The sequence below is a fragment of the Chiloscyllium plagiosum genome, unplaced genomic scaffold, assembly GCF_037043375.1.
Source record: "Chiloscyllium plagiosum isolate Xiang-an unplaced genomic scaffold, Cpla_swu_hap1 HiC_scaffold_2, whole genome shotgun sequence".
Lineage (NCBI taxonomy): Eukaryota > Metazoa > Chordata > Chondrichthyes > Orectolobiformes > Hemiscylliidae > Chiloscyllium > Chiloscyllium plagiosum.
The window spans coordinates 28,922,533-28,942,183 of NW_028270140.1; the positions used below are offsets into that span (position 1 = coordinate 28,922,533).

General features: G+C 43.9%; 1 protein-coding gene across 1 annotated transcript in view; it reads right to left on the bottom strand.

Annotated features, from left to right (window-relative positions):
* The window catches only part of tek (TEK tyrosine kinase, endothelial), a 126,280-nt gene that overhangs the window by 9,958 nt on the left and 96,671 nt on the right, over positions 1–19,651 (bottom strand). The window contains exons 16-17 of the mRNA XM_043717289.2: positions 19,481–19,591; positions 585–775 (exon numbers count right to left, since the gene is read on the bottom strand). Of these exons, the coding sequence (XP_043573224.2) occupies positions 585–775; positions 19,481–19,591 (302 nt within the window). The remainder of the gene's footprint in view (positions 1–584; positions 776–19,480; positions 19,592–19,651) is intronic.

Below are 19,651 nucleotides of genomic sequence, written 5' to 3' on the forward strand. Positions count from 1 at the left end.
GACAGAAGAAAAATCAAGAGCTGAATAAATTTTGGGGAAGCTAATTTGCCTGTTTGACTTTCACACATTTTCTTATTAATTTCCAAATGATATTTTTGAACAACAGTGCATGCAGAGAACTTATGAAATCAAAGAATTCAGTTAATCTGGTATTGAAGATCCAAATTTAACTGTTGGTCTGTCACACATTGGGGAATCTTAGTGGTCGAGTACTATGATTGGTTAGAAACAGTAAATGGAGCTCCAAGGAACTATTCTGTTCACCCTCAGCAGTTGGACTAGGAAAATGAAAATTATGTTCTGTAGATCCCTGCTAATGTTCTTCTTGACGGTATTCTTACAAGTAATATTAGAGGGGCCAAATCCCATCAGTCTGAACTGGATTGCTACTCATGTCCCAAAGAGGACTCAAATGTATTAGCTCATTGCAAAATATCAGCTTCCCTCACCTTAACCACACTGAACCAAAACAGAACATAACACTTACAAATAGTGAGCTCACCTTTTTTCTGAAAAAAAAGTGACATGCAAATGAGAAAATAAGAATGATGATGACAGAGATAACATCACAACAAAAAGCAAACCTGTTTCTGGCTGAGATAATCCATGCCCTTTGCCACATCAGCTGCAAACTGCAGCAACTGCTGTGAGGACAGAGTGGAAGCAGTGCTATGTGCAATAGCGTAAGCCGGGTCTGTGTCAAGCACTCTGCTGTTTCGCAAAAAATCCAACAAATTTCCATGTGGTGCAAATTCAATTGCTACGTACAAGTATCCTGCAAGAGCATAAAGATCACACAGAAGAGTCAGAGTACAGGTTTTTTACAGAAAGATGATGTGATCAGCAGCACTGTCTGAGAAAAAGAGAAAGTGCATAGATTAAAAAAAAAGCTTGAATTTATCTAATATCATTAACATTATATGCCCCAATATGCTTCACACACATCTTTATCAAACAAAGTTTGATCCCAATTCACAAAGGTGAAGTTACAACAGGGTAACTGAGTGTTTGGTCAAGGATGTAAGTTTAAAGGAGCATCTTAAAAGTGAAGAGAGGAGTGGTGACATGGAGAGGTTTAGGGAAGGAATTCCAGATTTTAGGGCTCAGGCCAACAATTAAAGAGCAAATAGAATCAAGGAAGTTCAAGATTAGATTAGATATCCCAGAGTGGTGTAGACACTGGAAGGGAGTACAGAGATAGGTAGACACCAGGTCATGAAAGGATTTGAAAGAATGAGATAATTAATATTGAAACTTTTTTGTATATAAATAATCAGTATCCTCTGCTCTACTTTCCCAATCTCAGAACTGTTTCCAATATGAGGAGATCTTAACCAAAGATTGTTCCATTTCTGTGTTTTGAAGTAAAGAATGAAAATTGTAATTAAAATCATTACAAAAACAGAAGTTGTGGGTAAAGCTCATCAGGTCTGGCAGCATCCGTGAAGAGAAATCAGAGTTAACATTGAGTCTGGTGACCTTTCCTCAGCAACCTTCATGTTGATGCTACTGCTCCGGGAACATGGGTTGAATCTTCTCACAGGAACAGATGAAATAAAATGCAACTAATACATTCTGGTATTAATAAAGCTAGTTCTCTGTAATGGTGTTCATGAAAGCATCAGTGATTGTTGTTAAGCCCATTGGTTCACCAGCTTCCTTTAGGGAAGAGAATTTGTCATCCTTACATCATCTGGCCTACATGTATGTGACTCCAGACTTACAGCAATGGGATTAGTTGTTAGCTGCTCTTGACTATGGCCAATGTAATAGTGATGACAACAAATGTTGGTCTTGCAGCAACATCCACATCCCATGAAAGAAAAAAGAAAAAGTAATCCTCCCAAACAAATATACAGTTAGAAACAGATTTCATCTACTATTTTAATTTATAATCTGCTTTGTAAAAATCAGTTCAGTCTGTGATTCACACTGCATAAATTCCTCACAATTAGAAACAGTGACTCATAGATTATCCCAATTGCGGATGTTGAGAAGTTCAGAAAATATTGCAGCACAGGAGGCCACTGCACTTCTTGGAAAGATTTATCTGATTATTCCCACTCAGATGTTCTTTCCCTATAGCCCTACAAATTTTATTTTCAACTATTTATTCAGTTCACTTTTGAAAGTTACAACTGAATCCAATTACATCACCCTTTCAGTCAACACATTTCAAGTCGCAACTCACTACATCTTTTTTAAAATAATAATTCTCATCTTTCGCTGCTTCTTTTGTTAAATGCCTTCAATCTGTGTCATCTGATTATGGACCCTCCTACCATTGGATATGGTTTCGCTCTTTTTAGTATCTGTAGTAAAACCCTTAATGATTTGAATATCTCTTCTAAATCTTGCATTAACTTTCTGTTGTCTTTTAGATCTAAGAGTATGGATTTCCGTGAAGATATCCTGAAAGCAATGTTTCTTTGGAGGACAAGCAATGCCTACCAAGAGTTAATACATTTATGAGATTCCTGTCCATGCACTCCCTTGCTGGCTTGTAATATTGTATTCCAGTCCCAGTTTTCCTTTATTTATAAGGTTCCCCTGCAGAGCTCTGTAAAGATAGATTACACAGATTTTTGTAGAATAATAATTTGTAAAATTGTATGGGTCAGCAAGGAAAGAATGAGTGTGTCCCTTTGCTGCTCCTGTGGGAACTGATCATGATAAAATTTTAAAATCTTACACTTGACAGACCCTTAAATATAAAAGTCTGTTGAATATTGAACATGAAGCTACTAATGAATATGTGGAAGCAATACTTTGTGTGAATTCATGCTGAAACAAAAATTAATGATATTTTGTAGTTTTCAACCTTTACAGAAAATCATTGAAACAGGTTTTTAATGTAGTCAATTCTAAACCTAAGCTTTTTGTCTGCTAATTACCCCAGTAAATTTCTGAGAGACTGACTGTTCTCATAAAATGGATTTCTAGTCAGAGTACCTTTAGTTGCTAACCTATTACAGAGTCACAGGATAACAGGGTCAGTCATTGCTGATCAAGGGATGCAGGAAGGCAATAAACTGTCTCTGTTTACTGGAATGTTCCAGCTGTTTCCTTTATAGTTCTGTAAAATTAGAGAGTAATTCAAAGTTAAGGAGAGACTTTCTTGTAAAACTGAAATTTAGCTAATTGGATGAGATAATACTTGAAAACATGCAGATTCTCACTTAGCCAGAGTGGAAAATATAAAAAATTTGAAAATATATAAAAAGAAATGCTGTTAGAATTCAACAACACTTGCCCAATAGAACCCCTCAAATTTGAAACCTGTGATATGATGAATTCTCTGGTACCTTGTACCATATATGTAACCCCAAGAACAATTATTATGAATAATATAATTAAATGTCATTAATAAAGTTAAAAATCACACAACAGCAGGTTATAGTGCAACAGGTTTACTTGGAAGTACAAGCTTTTGGAGCGCTGCTCCTTTGTCAGGATTATAGAACACAGAATTTATAGTAAAAGATCAAAGTGTCATCCAACTGATGCAATGTACTGAACAAACCTAGATTGCTGTTAAGTCTTTAATCACTTAGAATTGGGTTGCAGTTTCAATTCATTAGTATGTAAATCCCAGAACTTCTTTCAAGCCACAGTCCCAAGATAACAAATTTATTTTTAAAAAGGTGATCTATCATCTAATGCATTAAAGATGTGAGGTTAGAAACTGTCTGTATCCTGACCTTGAGTCAGACTGGTTCTATTTCCAAAGTAGGAATTGATAAAATGTCACATAGACTGACTGCCTATAGATTGTGCGCTTTTTGAACAAAATAGAATGTATCTGCAAAGAAGTTCAGGGATTTACATATTAATGAATTGAAATCTGCAACCCCATTTGAAGTGATTAAAGATGTAACAGCAATTTAGGTTTGTTCAATGCATCGCATCAGTTGTATGACACTTTGATCTTTTACTATAAATTTTGTGTCTTATAACCCTGCTCCACTAACTACCTGACGAAGAAGCAGTGCTCCGAAAGCTAGTGATCAAGACCCCCACTGGAATCAGGAGCCAACTTTCTGGGGTCAGGAGCTCTGAGGCATCATTATTACTTTAACAGATCTTTGCTCTAATCGCCCCTCATCCCATTCTCTCATTCTCACTGAAGGTTTGTACCAATTTTCAAGCCTTGAGATTGGGTCACGGTGGGGAAAAATGTCTAGGAAGCACTGATGTAGTGCAATAAATTTTACATTTTATGTGTTTGAATATTTATTCACTAATTCAAAAATGAGTCAAGTTTTGAGGAGAATGCAAGACAGACTTGCATAAAAGCCAAAATTGCAGCAGGTCTGACAGTCCAGTGTCTCAGCGGTTAGTACTGCTGCCTCACAGATCCAGGGACCTGGGTTTGATTCCCGCCTTGGGTGACTATCTGTGTGGAGTTTGCATATTCTGTCAGTGTCTGCTAGGGTTTCCTCCCACAATCCAAAGATGTGCAGGCCAGGTAAATTGGCCTTGCTAAATTGCCCATAGTGTTCAGGGATATGTAGGTTAGGTGCATTAGTCAGGGGGTAAATATAGGATAGGGGAATGGGTCTGGGTGGGTTACTCATTGGAGAGTTGGTGTGGACTTGTTGGGCCAAATGTCCTGTTTCCACACTGTAGGGATTCTATTCTATGAAGAGAAAGGGACAAAGTTAACATTCTGAGTCTGCTATGATTCACCTTTGGAACAAAGAATCATATTGGAGTCAATATTAACTCTTGCTTTCTCCAAAGTTGTTGTGAGACCTGCTGAGTTTCTCCAGAATTTGCAGTACTTTGCTTTTATGTAAGAGACCCTTGTAATGTTGAGAGTATTAATTATTTTACATCGTTGATTGTACCATATGTAAGGCACTCAGAAGCAGATACATCCTAATCGGTGCCTAATATTGTTTACCACTTTCCCAGAACAATTCTTAACTCAGTGGGTATCAGTCAAAAGACAGCCATCCTTTGCACCCATGCCATCTATGAAAGATTGCTATGCATCTGGATACACATTGGCAATTGTGGCATTACCCTTACTGGCAACAAAATGGTACAGCAACCATAAAGCCATGCTTCCCGTGACACATAGCTGACAGTCCATCATACATACAACTCCATTCTCTCACCCTAGTCACTGTTTAACTAACACATCATGCACTTTACATGACATCATCTATTTACCACATCACTTTATTCTGTCCTTAATGCCCACTGAAGGCTCACAACTCATCATTGACCAGGAGGTGAACATCACGTACATCACATAAAGAGAAATTTTTGTTTACAGACACCAAAAATGATCAAAAAAGCAATAGAAGCTGAAGTTCATCTCCACACCACTGCTAGCGTAATAACCAAGGACTATTTTACTGCCTACAATTGTCTACAAGGAGCAGCATGGTGGCTCAGTGGGTAGTACTGCTGCCTCACAGCTCCAGAGAACTGGGTTCAATTCCTGCCTTGGGTGACTGTCTGTGTTAAGTTTGCACATTCTCCCCATGTCTGCGTGGGTTTCCTCCGGGTGCTCCGGTTTCCTCCCACAATCCGAAGATGTGCAGATTAGGTGAATTGGCCAGCTAAATTGCCCATAATGTTCAGAGATATGTAGGTTAGGAGCATTAGTCTGAGGTAAATGCAGAGTAGTAGGGGAATGGGTCTGGATGGGACAGTCTTCAGAGGGTTGGTGTGGACTTGTTGGGCTGAAGACTTGTTGCAACCAACTCTCATCCACTGGAACTGGATATCAATCAGGTCCTGTCTTGCTTTTAGTGCCCAATGCAGCTGAGCTCTGTCATGGCCAAGGACATCTTTCTCCTCACAATGTCCTTATCTTCCTCCTTGGAAGACTGCTCCTTTTTCCTCAGTTCCTCAGCATCCAACTTATTGCCTGGTTGTCTGCTCCAATTTTGCAGAGTACAACATGCCAGGATGATGCAGCATACTTTGGCTGGACTGTAGTGGAGGCTCCCCACTCTCAGACCAGTCCAAGCAGTGGAAGTCCATCTTCAGCTCCATTACCTGCTTCACATGGCCCTGATTGAAGCATGGGCAGCATTGTATCTGCACTCTGCAACAGGTAGGTGGCTGCTCATTAGTATCATGATAGCCATGGACTCAGCGGGTAGCTCTTGCCCCCCCAGGTAACCAGCTTTGTAAGAACCCGGACCCTCAAACACACCAGGTATATCTTGGAACATTAATGTACAAATCATGGCAGCTGCCACAGTAGTAAACACATACCACCAGGAAGTTGTAATGGAGATTGCAGATTACTTGAACATTACTCAATGAAACCCCAATCTGTTGAAAAATTCCACAACGTTGTGATAGGATCATCTCAGTGCCATGTGTATGCAATTGATGGCACTCTCTGCCTGGAGAATGTGCTTTTGAATCCAAATGTCAGGTTTTAGTATTGACTTTGCCTTCGAGAAATGAAATGAACTTGTGACCATGGCATAAATGACATTGGTCAGTGACCTGCTACATTTTTGAGCACATGACTGAGAGATCCCACATTGGCAGTGTTATACAAATAAATTTTTACTTCTGTGCGGACCTCCAAAATCTGTGTGTGGCAGTGACTTCCAGAAATGGAAGTCAATGCTGTAAGTGACATCAGTACACCAATCACTATGCATGGGCCCTCAGAGTGCAGCTTCGAGGGAGTGCTGCACACAGGTCATCTATCACTAATTGAAAGAAGCCAGTTGCAAAGTGGTTCAAAACAGCTAGCATCTTCACAGCTATCACAGCCTCCCACTTCTGCAGGTTTCGGGTTCAGCATCAGCTTTTGGCATAATCCCATCACGGTATTCCAAGATATGCAGACCCTGCATTAATGCTGCATCTTGTTCATCTACAGGAATTGAATGAAAAACGCTAAAATTCCTATAGACCCTATGCATCCTGACGGGCCCTACCACAGCAGCCCCAAGCTGGAGTTGTCCACAGGACCCTGCTGCTGCTTCAGGTCTTGCCATTGGCCCTGCTCTTCGTTTATCTGCCTTCACTTATTAGGAAGTCAGCCACGACAACCAACATCCCAGAATTGGCTGGGCAGAACACTTATAGAAATCACAGAACCCCTACAGTGTGGAAACAGGCCCTTTGGCCCAACAAGTTCACACTGACCCTCCGAAGAGTAACCCACCCAAACCCATTCCCCTAGCCTATTATTCTATATTTGCCTGACTATGCACCTAGCCTGGAGGAGAAAGTGAGGTCTGCAGACGCTGGAGATCAAAGCTGAAACTTTATTGCTGGAACAGCACAGCAGGTCAGGCAGCATCTAGGGAACAGAAGATTCGACGTTTCGGGCACATGCCCTTCTTCAGGAATGAGCAGAGAGTGTTCAGCAGGAGAAGATAAAAGGTAGGGAGGAGGGACTTGGAGGAGGGGCGTTGGAAATGTGATAGGTGGAAAGAGGTCAAGGTGAAGGTGATAGGTCGGAGTAGGGTGGAGGCGGAGAGGTCAAGAAGAAGACTGCAGGTCAGGAAGGCGGTGCCGGGCTGGAGGGATTCGGCTGAGACAAGGTGGGGGGAGGGGGGATGAAGAAACTGGTGAAGTCCAAGTTCATCCCCTGTGGTTGGAGGGTTCCCAGTCGGAAGATAAGACGCTCCTCCTCCGACCGTCGCGTTGTTGTGGTTTGGCGGTGGATGAGTCCAATGACCTGCATATCCTCGGTGGAGTGGGAGGGGGAGTTGAAATGCTGTGCTACAGGGTGATTGGGTTGGTTCGTCCGGGTGGCCCAGAGGTGCTCTCTGAATCGCTCCGCAAGTAGGCGGCCTGTCTCCCCAATATAGAGGAGGCCACACCGGCTGCAGCGGATGCAGTAGATAATGTGGGTGGAAGTGCAGGTGAATCTGTGGCGGATATGGAAGTTTCCTTTGGGGCCTTGGAGAGAAGTGAGGGGGGAGGTGTGGGCGCAAGTGTTGCCCCTCCTGCGGTTGCAAGGGAAGGTGCCGGGAGTGGAGGTTGGGTTGGTGGGGGGTATGGATCTGACAAGGGAGTCGCGGAGAGAGTGGTCTCTACGGAAAGCTGATAGAGGAGGGGAGGGAAATATATCCTTGGTGGTGGGGTCCGTTTGGAGGTGGCGGAAGTGACGGCGGATGATGCGCTGTACATGGAGATTGGTGGGGTGGTAGGTGAGGACCAGTGGGGTTCTGTCCTGGTGGCGGTTGGAGGGGCGGGGCTCAAGGGCGGAGGAGCGGGAAGTGGAGGAGATGCGGTGGAGGGCATCGTCGATCACGTCGGGGGGGAAATTGCGGTCCTTGAAGAAGGAGGCCGTCTGTGTTGTGCGTATTTTGAACTGGTCCTCCTGGGAGCAGATGCGGCGGAGACGAAGGAATTGGGAGAATGGGATGGCGTTTTTACAGGGGGCGGGGTGGGAGGAGGTGTAGTCCAGGTAGCTGTGGGAGTCGGTCGGTTTGTAGTAGATGTCCGTGTTGATTCGGTCGTCTGAGATAGAAACAGAAAGGTCTAGGAAGGGGAGGGAGGAGTCCGAGACTGTCCAGGTGAATTTGAGGTCAGGGTGGAAGGTGTTAGTGTAGTGGATGAACTGTTCAACCTCCTCGTGGGAGCACGAGGTAGCGCCGATACAGTCATCAATGTAGCGGAGGAAAAGATGGGGGGTGGGGCCAGTGTAGTTGCGGAAGATGGATTGTTCCACATACCCTACGAAGAGGCAGGCATAGCTGGGGCCCATGCGGGTGCCCATGGCTACTCCTTTTGTTTGGAGAAAGTGGGAGGATTGGAAAGAAAAGTTGTTCAGGGTGAGGACCAGTTCAGTCAGTCGAAGGAGGGTGTCGGTAGAAGGGTACTGGGTGGTACGGCGGGAAAGGAAGAAGCGGAGTGCTTTGAGTCCTTCGTGATGGGGGATGGAGGTGTACAGGGACTGGATGTCCATGGTGAAGATGAGGCGTTGGGGACCGGGGAAGCGGAAATCCTGGAGGAGGTGGAGGGCGTGGGTGGTGTCACGGACGTAGGTGGGGAGTTCTTGGACTAATGGGGACAGGACCGTGTCGAGGTAGGAGGAGATGAGTTCGATGGGGCAGGAGCAGGCTGAGACGATGGGTCGTCCGGGGCAGTCAGGTTTGTGGATTTTGGGCAGGAGGTAGAAACGGGCGGTTCGGTTTGGGCAGGAGGTAGAAACGGGCGGTTCGGTTTGGGCACCTAGCCTACACATCCCTGAATACTATGGGCAATTTATCATGGCCAACTCACCTATCCTGCACATCTTTGAATTGTGGGAGGTAACTCACGCAGACATGGGAGAACTTGCAAACTCCACATAGACAGTCGCCCAAAGCTGGAATCGAACTCAAGTCCCTGGTGCTGTGAGGCTGCAGTGCTAACCACTAAGGCACTGTGCAGCCCTAACCATGCAGCCCTCATGATGCAAATGAACTATGTTGGGAACATAAGGAGTGGAAGACATTCCTGGGTCTCAGAAGAGTTAGTGGTGACATACCCTGTAGATGAGAGCTGCACATACTCCTCCATTTAATGAGACACACTGTACCCTAATAATACAGGCCATGTCTCTATCGGTCATTCAGCTTCAGCCATTGCACATGCACCAAGCTGCTGAAGGTGCCATGCAGGCTCATTATATCAAATTTGAGTCCTTGCCACACTGAAAACACTTTCCTATCCCAGACCCACATCAAACATTCAAACTCTCATTTCATACAGTACAAACTGTATGAAACTACATACAGATGATTTAGTGCCCCACAAACAATGTTTCACCTTTGGCCAATGCTAGCCTCTTTTCATGTCATTGGCATCTTAATGCTGGTGAAGTTAGTAGTAATGTTCAATTTGCAATAACCTATGATGGATTATGCAAATGATGCATATCACCTTTGTCCAGCATGTGATCCATAAGCACCTGCACTCTACCTGCACGGCAAATGGGCAAAGAAATTATGACAAATTAAATGTCGCTGGGGTTTGCAAATGTCTCCTTCATATAGGTTCATAAGAGTTATACAGCACGGAAACAGACCCTTCAGTCCAACTGTCCACGCTGACAAGTTATCCAAAACTGATCTAGTCCCATGTGCCAGCATTTGCCCCATATCCCTCTAAATCATTCCTATTCATGGACCCATCCAAATGCCTTTTTAATATTGTAATTGTACCTGTCTCCACCACCTCTTTTGGCAGCTTGTTCCACATCTTTGTGAAGAAGTTGCCCCTCAGTCTCTTTTAAATCTTTCCTCCTCACCTTAAACCTATGCCGTCTGCTACACTGGGAAAAAGAGCTTGGCTATTCACCTGATCCATGCCCCTATGGTTTTATAAATCTCAATAAGGTCACCCCTCAGCCTCCAGTACTCCAGGGGAAAATGCTCAAGCCTATTCAGCCTCTCCCTATAGCTCAAACCCAGCAACATCCTTATAAATTTTTCTAAACACTTTCAAGTTTAGTAACACCTTTCTTGTAGCAGGGACACCAGAACTGAATGCAGTATTCCACAAGTGTCCCAACTCATATACTCAATGCGATGATAAGACCATAAGACATAGGAGTGGAAGTAAGGCCATTCAGCCCATCGAGTCCACTCCGCCATTCAATCATGGCTGATGCGCATTTCAGCTCCACTTACCAGCGTTCTCCCCGTAGCCCTTAATTCCTCTAGACAACAAGAATCTATCAATCTCAGCCTTGAAGACATTTAGCGTCCCGGCTTCCACTGCACTCCGTGGCAATGAATTCCACAGGCCCACCACTCTCTGGCTGAAGAAATGTCTCCGCATTTCTGTTCTGAAATGACCCCCTCTAATTCTAAGGCTGTGTCCATGGGTCCTAGTCTCCTCGTCTAACGGAAACAATTTCCTAGCATCCACCTTTTCCAAGCCATGTATTATTTTGTACGTCTCTATTAAGTCACCCCTTAATCTTCTAAACTCCAACGAATACAATCCCAGTATCCTCAGCCGTTCCTCATATGTTAGACCTGTCATTCCAGGGATCATCCGTGTGAATCTCCGCTGGACACGTTCCAGTGCCAGTATGTCCTTCCTGAGGTGTGGGGACCAAAACTGGACACAGTACTCCAAATGAGGCCTAACCAGAGCTTTATAAAGTCTTAGTAGTACATCTCTGCTTTTATATTCCAACCCTCTTGAGATAAGAGACAACATTCCATTCGCTTTCTTAATCACGGACTCAACCTGCATGTTTACCTTTAGAGAATCCTCGACTAGCACTCCCAGATCCCTTTGTGCTTTGGCTTTATTAATTTTCTCACCATTTAGAAAGTAGTCTATGCTTTTATTCTTTTTGCCAAAGTGCAAGACCTCGCACTTGCTCACGTTAAATTCCATCAGCCATTTCCTGGACCACTCTCCCAACCTGTCTAGATCCTTCTGTAGCCTTCCCACTTCCTCAGTACTACCTGCCTGTCCACCTAACTTCATATCATCGGCAAACTTCGCTAGAATGCCCCCGGTTCCCTCATCCAAATCATTAATATATAATGCGAACAGCTGTGGCCCCAGCACCGAACCCTGCGGGACACCGCTCGTCACTGGCTGCCATTCTGAAAAAGAACCTTTGATCACAACTCTCTGCCTTCTGTTAGACAACCAATCCTCAATCCATCCCAGCAGCTCACCTCGAACACCATGGGCCCTCACCTTGCTCAGCAGCCTCCCGTGTGGCACCTTATCAAAGGCCTTTTGAAAGTCTAGATAGACCACATCCACTGGGTTTCCCTGGTCTAACCTACTTGTTACCTCTTCAAAAAATTCCAACAGGTTTGTCAGGCATGACCTCCCTTTACTAAATCCATGTTGACTTGTTCTAATCAGACTCTGCTCTTCCAAGAATTTAGAAACCTCATCCTTAATGATGGATTCTAGAATTTTACCAACAACCGAGGTTAAACTGATTGGCCTATAATTTTCCATCTTTTGCCTTGATCCTTTCTTGAACAAGGGGGTTACAACAGCCATCTTCCAATCATCCGGGACCTTTCCTGACTCCAGTGACTCTTGAAAGATCTCAACAAATGCCTCTGCTATTTCCTCAGCCACCTCTCTCAGAACTCTAGGGTGTATCCCATCGGGGCCAGGAGATTTATCAATTTTAAGACTTTTTAACTTTTCTAGCACTATCTCTTTCATAATGGGATCAATGAAGGAAGCGTGCCAACTCACTTCTTCACTAGCCTGTCTACTTGTGACTCCACTTTCAAGAAACTATACACCTGCACCTCTGGGTTTCCTTGTTCAGCAACATTCCCAGGGCCCGATTAACAAAACAAGTCCTGCCCTGGTTTGCCTTCCTAAAATGCAGCACCTCACATTTATCTAAATTAAATTCCATCTGCCACTTTTCGGCCCATTGGCCCATTTAATCAAGGTCATGTGGTACTCTGAGATAAACTTCTTCATTATCAACTACACTACCAATTTTGGCATCAATTGCAAACTAACTAACCATACTTCCTATGTTCACATCCAAATCATTCATATAAATGATAAAAAACAGTGGACTCAGCACCGGTCATAGGCCTCCAGTCTGACAAACATCTCACTATTACCATCTGTCTCCTGCCTACAAGCCACTTTTGCATCCAATTGGCTAGCTCCACATGGATTCCTTGTGATCTGACCTTGCCAATCTAGTCTAACATGTGGAATCTTGTTGAACTCCTTGCTGAAGTCTATATAGGCAAGTCTATATAGTCTTTGCCTTCATCAACCTTTGTTATCACCTCTTAAAAATCACAATCAAGTTAGAGAGAGACAATTCCCCACGCACAAAGCGATATTGACTATTCTTAATCTGTTCTTGCCTTTCCGAGTGCATGTAAATTCTATCTCTCAGAATACCTTCCAACAACTAACCTACCATTGACATCAGGCTCAGCAGTCTACAGTTCCCTGGCATTTCCTTACCACTTTTAAATAATGGCACCACATCAGCCACCCTCCAGTCTTCTAGCATCACACCTGTGGCTATTGATAAAACAAATATCTCAGAAACAGATCCAGTAATCTCTTCCCTAGCTTCCCAAAAAGTTCTGGAATACACCTGATCAGGTCCAAGGGATTTATCCACCTTCATGCATTTTAAGACCTCAAGCATGTCCTCTTTTGTAATATGGACATTTTACAAGGCATTACTATTTATTTCCCCAATTTCCCTAGCTTCTATGTCCTTCTCCACAGTAAAAACTGACACAAAATATCCCTTTAGTATCTCACCTATCTCCAGTGGTTCCACATGTAGATGGCCTTCTTAATCTTTAAGGGGCATATTTTCTAGGAGAAAGTGAGGACTGCAGATGCTGGAGATCAGACTCAAAAAGTGTGGTGCGGTTAAAGCACAGCCAGTCAGGCAGCATCTGAGGGGCAGGAGAGTGGACGTTTTGAGCATAAGCTCTTCATCCTATTCTCTCTCTAGTTATTCTTTTGCCCTTACCGCACTTGTAGAATCCCTTTGTGTTCTTCTTAACCCTATTTGCCAAAGTTATTTCACGTCCTCTTTTTACCCTCCTGATTTCCCTCATAGAACATAGAACATTACAGCCAGTACAGGCCCTTCAGCCCTCAATGTTGTGCCAACCTGTGAAATCAATCTGAAGCCCATCTAACCTATACTATTCCTTATATCTATCTAATAACCATTTAAATGCCCTTAAAGTTGGTGAGTCTACTACTGTTACAGGCAGTGCATTTCACACCCTACTACTCTGAGTAAAGAAACTACCTCTGACATGTGTCCTATATCCACCACCCCTCAATTTAAAGCTATGTCCCCTCATTCTAGCCATTGCCTCCAAGGAAATAGGCTGTCACTGTCCAACCCTTCTAACCCTCTGATTATCTTATATGTCTCAATTAAGTCACCTCTCAGCCTTCTTCTCTCTAACAAAAACAGCCTCAGGTCCTTCAGCCTTTCCTCATAAGACCTTCCCTCCATACCAGGCAACATCCTAGTAACTCTCCTCTGAACCCTTTCCAAAGCTTCTACACCCTTCTGAAAATGCGGTGACCAAAACAGTATGCAATACTCCAAATGTGGCCGCACCAGCGTTTTGTGCAACTGCAGCATGATCTCAAGGTTTTGAAAGTCAATCCCTCTACCAATAAAAGCTAACACATCATATGCCTTCTTAACAACCCCATCAACCTGGGTGGCAATTTTCAAGGATTTATGTACATGGACACTGAGATCTCTCTGCTCATCTACACTACCAAGAATCTTACCATTAGCTCAGTACTCTGCATTCCTGTTACTCCTTCCAAAGTGAATCACCTCATGCTTTTCCACATTAAACTCCATTTACCATCTCTCACCCCAGCTCTGCAGCTTATCTATGTCTCTCTGTAACCTACAACATTCTTTGTCACTATCTACAACTCTACTGACCTTAGTATCATCTGCAAATTTACTAACCCATCCTTCTATGCCCTCATCCAGTTCATTTATAAAAATGACAAACAACAGCTGACCCAAAACAGATCTTTGCAGTACCCCACTAGTAACTGAATGTCAGGATAAATATTTCCCATTAACTACCACCCTCTAACTTCTTTCAGCTAGCCAATTTCTGATTCAAACTGCTAAATCACCCTCAATTCCATGCCTTTGTATGTTGTGCAATAGCCTACCATGGGGGACCTTATCAAATGCCTTCCTGAAATCCATATACACCTTGTCAACTGCTTTACCCTCATCACCAATTCGGTCACCTTCTCAAAGAACTCAATAAAGTTTGTGAAGCATGACATAGCCTTCACTAAACCATGTAGGCTATCCCTAACCAACTTATCCCTCTCTAGATGATTAGAAATCCTACCTCTTACAACCCTCTTCAACACTTTACTCATAACCGAAGTAAGACTCACAGGTCTATAATTTCCAGGGTTGTCTCTACTCCCCTTCTTGAACAAGAGAATAACATTTAATATTTTCCAGTCTTCTGGCACTGTTCTTGTAGACAATGACGACATCAAGATCAAAGCCAAAGGCTCGGCAATCTCTTCCCTGGCTTCCCAGAGAATACTAGGATAAATCCCATCTGGCTCAGGGGACTTAATATTTTTACATTTTCCAGAATTGCTAACACCTCCTCCTTATGCACCTCAATCCCATCTCGTCTAGTCACCTGTATCTCAGTACTCTCCCAATTAAGTATGCACCTATTGCCCCAATACCCCTCTGGGAATTCACTTGATCCCAATGGTTTATACCTAACCTGTGCCTCCCTCTTTTTCTTGAGCAGAGTCTCAATTTCTTTAGTCATTCAAATTCCCTACACATCGCAGCCTATTCCTTTGCACAAACACACTGTCTCTGGACTCTCATTACATCATTTTTAAAAGCCTTCCACTTCCCAACCATCCCTGTACCTGCGAACATCCTCCCTCAATTGACTTTTGAAAGTTCCTGCCTAATACCATCAAAATTGGCCTTACTACAATTTAGGAGTTTAACTTTTAGATCAGGCCTAAAAGGTCTAACTATTTTGAACAAATAGAATTATGATCATTTGCTCCAAACTGTACCCCTATTTACATCTCAATCACTTGTACTGCCTTATTTCCCAAGAGAAGATTAAGCTTTGCTCTTTTTCTAGTAAGTGCATCCATATATTGAATAAGAAAATTTCTTCTACACACGTAACAAATCCCTTTCCATCCAAGCCCCTAACACTATGGCAGTCCCGGTCTATTTTTAGAAAGTTAAAATCCACTACTATTACAACTCTCTTATTCTTACAGTTATCTGAGATCTCCTTACATATTTGATTCTTAATTTCTCGCTGACTACTGGGGACTATAGCGCAATTCCAAGAAGGTCATCATCCCTTTCTTATTTCTCAATTCCACTCATATGACTTCACTGGAACATCCTCCCTAAGCCCAACTAAAGTGTTATCCTTAAACAAAAACACCACTCCTCCTCTATCTTGGCCCTTTCTATCCTCTTTACAACATCTATAACCCAGAATATTAAGCTGCTAGTCTTGTCCCTGCCTGAGCTATGTTTCTGTACTAGTTACGATATCTCAGTCCCATGTTCCCAACCATGTCCTAAGTTCATCTGCCTTATCTGTAAGCTTTTTGTCTAATATAGTTGTTTGTTCAACATTTTAGCATCCAGCAAACATGGATTCTGTGTCTTTGCCCATCAAACTGACACTAACTGCGCCCACCTTGGATTCTGTCATAGCCATTTCCTAGTAGCACTTCATATCTAAAGAACGGCAAGTGAAGGCAGTGAATGCAACTCACAGTGAATGACATTAGAATGAGGAAATGCCTTGTCATCAGGTACCATCCTCCTAAGCCTTCATGTCTCCTTTTGCCTCACATTATCCTAACAACCTATTTCCATCCATCTCCCCCAATGTGGATGTGACTGAACTTTGACTCCATGTCCCTGAGCCCTGAAATGACACCTTAATGAGGCCCACTCTGTCCCTTTTTGCTCCCCTTGTGGAGGCCAAGGTGGTGGTTACTGCCTTCAACAGACCCTTCCCAGAGCCGACCAGGTCCTTCAATGCTGCCCCACTTAGCTGCCATATTCCTGGATCTGCCCCTCCCCTCAATATCACCATCCTTGCTCCCATCTCTGAAAATACTTGTGCTGTCTCTCCATCAACGTGGCAGAACTGATAGCCCTTGGCTCTGGCTGAAACATCAACACACTAACAGGCAAGGCAAGTCTTGGATGCTGTAAGCATGCAGGTCGGTGCTAAGTGAGCATCCCTGAGATGCAGCTTGCTCCAACTATTGAGCAGGGATATCTGTTGTATAAGCAAGGTGCCCCTGCTGCAGCTTTTCACTGTTTTATGCCAATGTACCCTGCAATGCAAGTCTGTGTTGTGCGAGCAACATGCAAGTGTACCAGAGAGACAGTATGATGGTAAAGAGTGGTTGGCAAATGCTGGACCCAAATGTATATGGATGATGGGTGAATGCAGCTGGAGTCCACTGGTCATACTATGAGGTGCTACATGGAGGTCTTTCGTAAGAAGTCAAAAGCTGAAGTCATCAGCTGCTTTGATTTCTGTCAAGCATTCTCTTTGTGCAGCTCGTTTGCACATTCGGTGAAATAGGAGACATCGATGGGAGCCCAGGCACCGTCTCCAAATGACTGACTACCCTCCCTCTCTCTCCCCACACTTTCCCTGGAGTTCTACACAGGGATGTACCCTGAACCCTCCTTCCACAGATAATCTCTCCAACATTGTCCTGTACAGGGCAAAGGTGGAACCTGTCAAAAAATTGCAGTAAAACGTTGTGTGTGTGTGTGTGTGCTATTTTGAGACACCCCCCAAAGGCAGCAGCAATCGTAGTCTTGGTGTCCAGTCCATCTGCCCCAGAGGGGGGCAGAGTTGGGGGGTGTGTGGGTGGGAGTTGGAGGTGCAGACGGGGGTCAGGGGTTGTGGCGGATGGCGGTGCGGTTGGATGGGATTGGGGGGCCAGGCAGGGGTGGACGGGGCCTCACGGGGGGTGAGTAGTGTGGCCAGCGGATGGGGGCGGGGCAGACGGGGGACATTGTTGGATGGGGTTGGGAGTTTGGAGGCGGACGAGCGCGATGGTTCGGAGGGGGGCAAACTGGGGGACAGGACACAGATGGGGGTGTGCGGGGTGGTGTGGGGGCCAACGGGGTGGCGGTGTTGGATGGTGTTGGGGGGTGAACGGTGGGAGGGGCGGACAGGGTGTGGGGTTGGGGTGTTTGGAAGTGTGGTCAGGGGCCGACGGGATGGCGGTGTTGGGCGGGTTGGAGGGGCGGATGGGCAGACAGGGGAACACACAAGGGGCGGGTTGAGGGTGGGGGCGGAAGGGTGTGCAGGGGCATTTGTGCGATGTACTGCTGCCTAGTCTCCTAAATGGGGAGTGGACTTAGTAAGTGCTCGCTGCATCAATCCCATTGAACTGACGGTGGTTTGGGTGGAGGGGGGGTTAGGGGTGGGAAGAGGGGCAGGAGGCTTCAGCAATGCTGTAGGTTTCTTATACACAAGGGTGTGTCTGCTCAGAAACAAACCCTGAGATAGAGAGAGGGAGCAAGGCAGGCAAAGCGAGGAAAAAGGAAACTTCAGAAAACTCCGAGCCACAGAGGAGAGGCATTGAATCAATTAACCGAATAATCAATTATCTGAACAAAATAGTGCCCGCCCATCTTGTTCAGATAATCAAGGTTCCTCTGTAGATCCTCTAAAGAGCGAGTCTGGGGATTTAACAATGGAAAATAATGAAATGGCCGATGAATTGTACAAACAGTTTGCATCTTTGTTCACAGTCTAAGATTCAAATAAAGTGATTATAAAATCATGAGGGGCATGGATAGGGCAAATAGTCAAAGTCTTTTCCCTGGATTGGTGGAGTCCAGAACTATAGGGCATAGGTTCCGGGTGAGTGGGAGAAGAATTAGGAGGGACCCAAGGGGCAACATTTTCACGCAGAGGGTGGTGTGTGTATAGAATAAGCTGCCAGAGGAAGTGGTGGAGGTTGGTACAATTACAACATTTAAAAGGCATCTGGATAGGTATCTGAATAGAAAGCATTTAGGGAGATATGGATCAAGTGTTGGCAAATGGGACTAGATTAATTTAGGATATCTGGTCGGCATGGATGAATTGGAGCAAAGTGTAATTGGATGGGTATATGAATAGGAAGGGTTTGGAGGGATATGGGCCGGGTGCTAGCAGGTGGGACTAGATTGGGTTGGGATATCTGGTCGGCATGGACGGGTTGGACCGAAGGGTCTATTTCCATGCTGTATATCTCTATGACTCTCTATGACTCCATTAGGGAGAAAGCGAAAACAATTACAATCATCAAGAAAAGGTACAAAAAACACTATTATCAAAGATGGACTTCATCCCAAGATGTTAAATGAAATGTCTACTCAGATAGTTGTTGGATTAATCCAAATTTTTGAAAGCATGTTCTACAATCTTCTTGAATAATAAAATCCTGTTGGAATTTGACAGATTGGATGCTGAAAGAATGTTTTAGCTTCTGGAAGAAATGAGGGGGCATAGTTTAAAAACAAAGGGGTCTCCCATTTCAAGTACATTTAACATTTCTTTTCCTGAGAGTACGGAGTATCTTTGGAACTCTCTTCTTCAGAGAGTGCGAGACACTTAGTTATTGCATACTTTTAAAGTAAAGGTAAATATATTTTTTTCTCTAACAAGGAGTAAATGATTATCAGGATTAGCCAGAAATGTGGAGAAGAACAAACAACTATATCACCCACAATCTTATTGAATGTTGGAGTATGTTAGAGGTGCTGTATGTTTGTAAATAACACAGACTGGCATTTAGGGATATATAACCTTATTAGTAACAAGAAACGTTCTGTCAAATTAATATTCCTCCAAAGAAATATTCTGAAACAGTGTTAGACAGATTGAATAGTGGTGACTTTGAGTCTGTGGTGTATTTCTATCCTATTTATGATCAATATCACAGAATGAGAAAGAAGATTATGATGAACCTGTACCTCTGTGTTCGCAAGCTCCCAATAGGTTAATTATATTTGGGTGATGTCCAAGTCTGCAGAGAACTTCCAATTCTCCAGCAAAGTCTCGGTGATCATCTTTGGATGCATATTCTATAAATGTAGGAATCACAGTTAAGGCCATGGCAAAATTAGTGCTAATAACATCAGTTA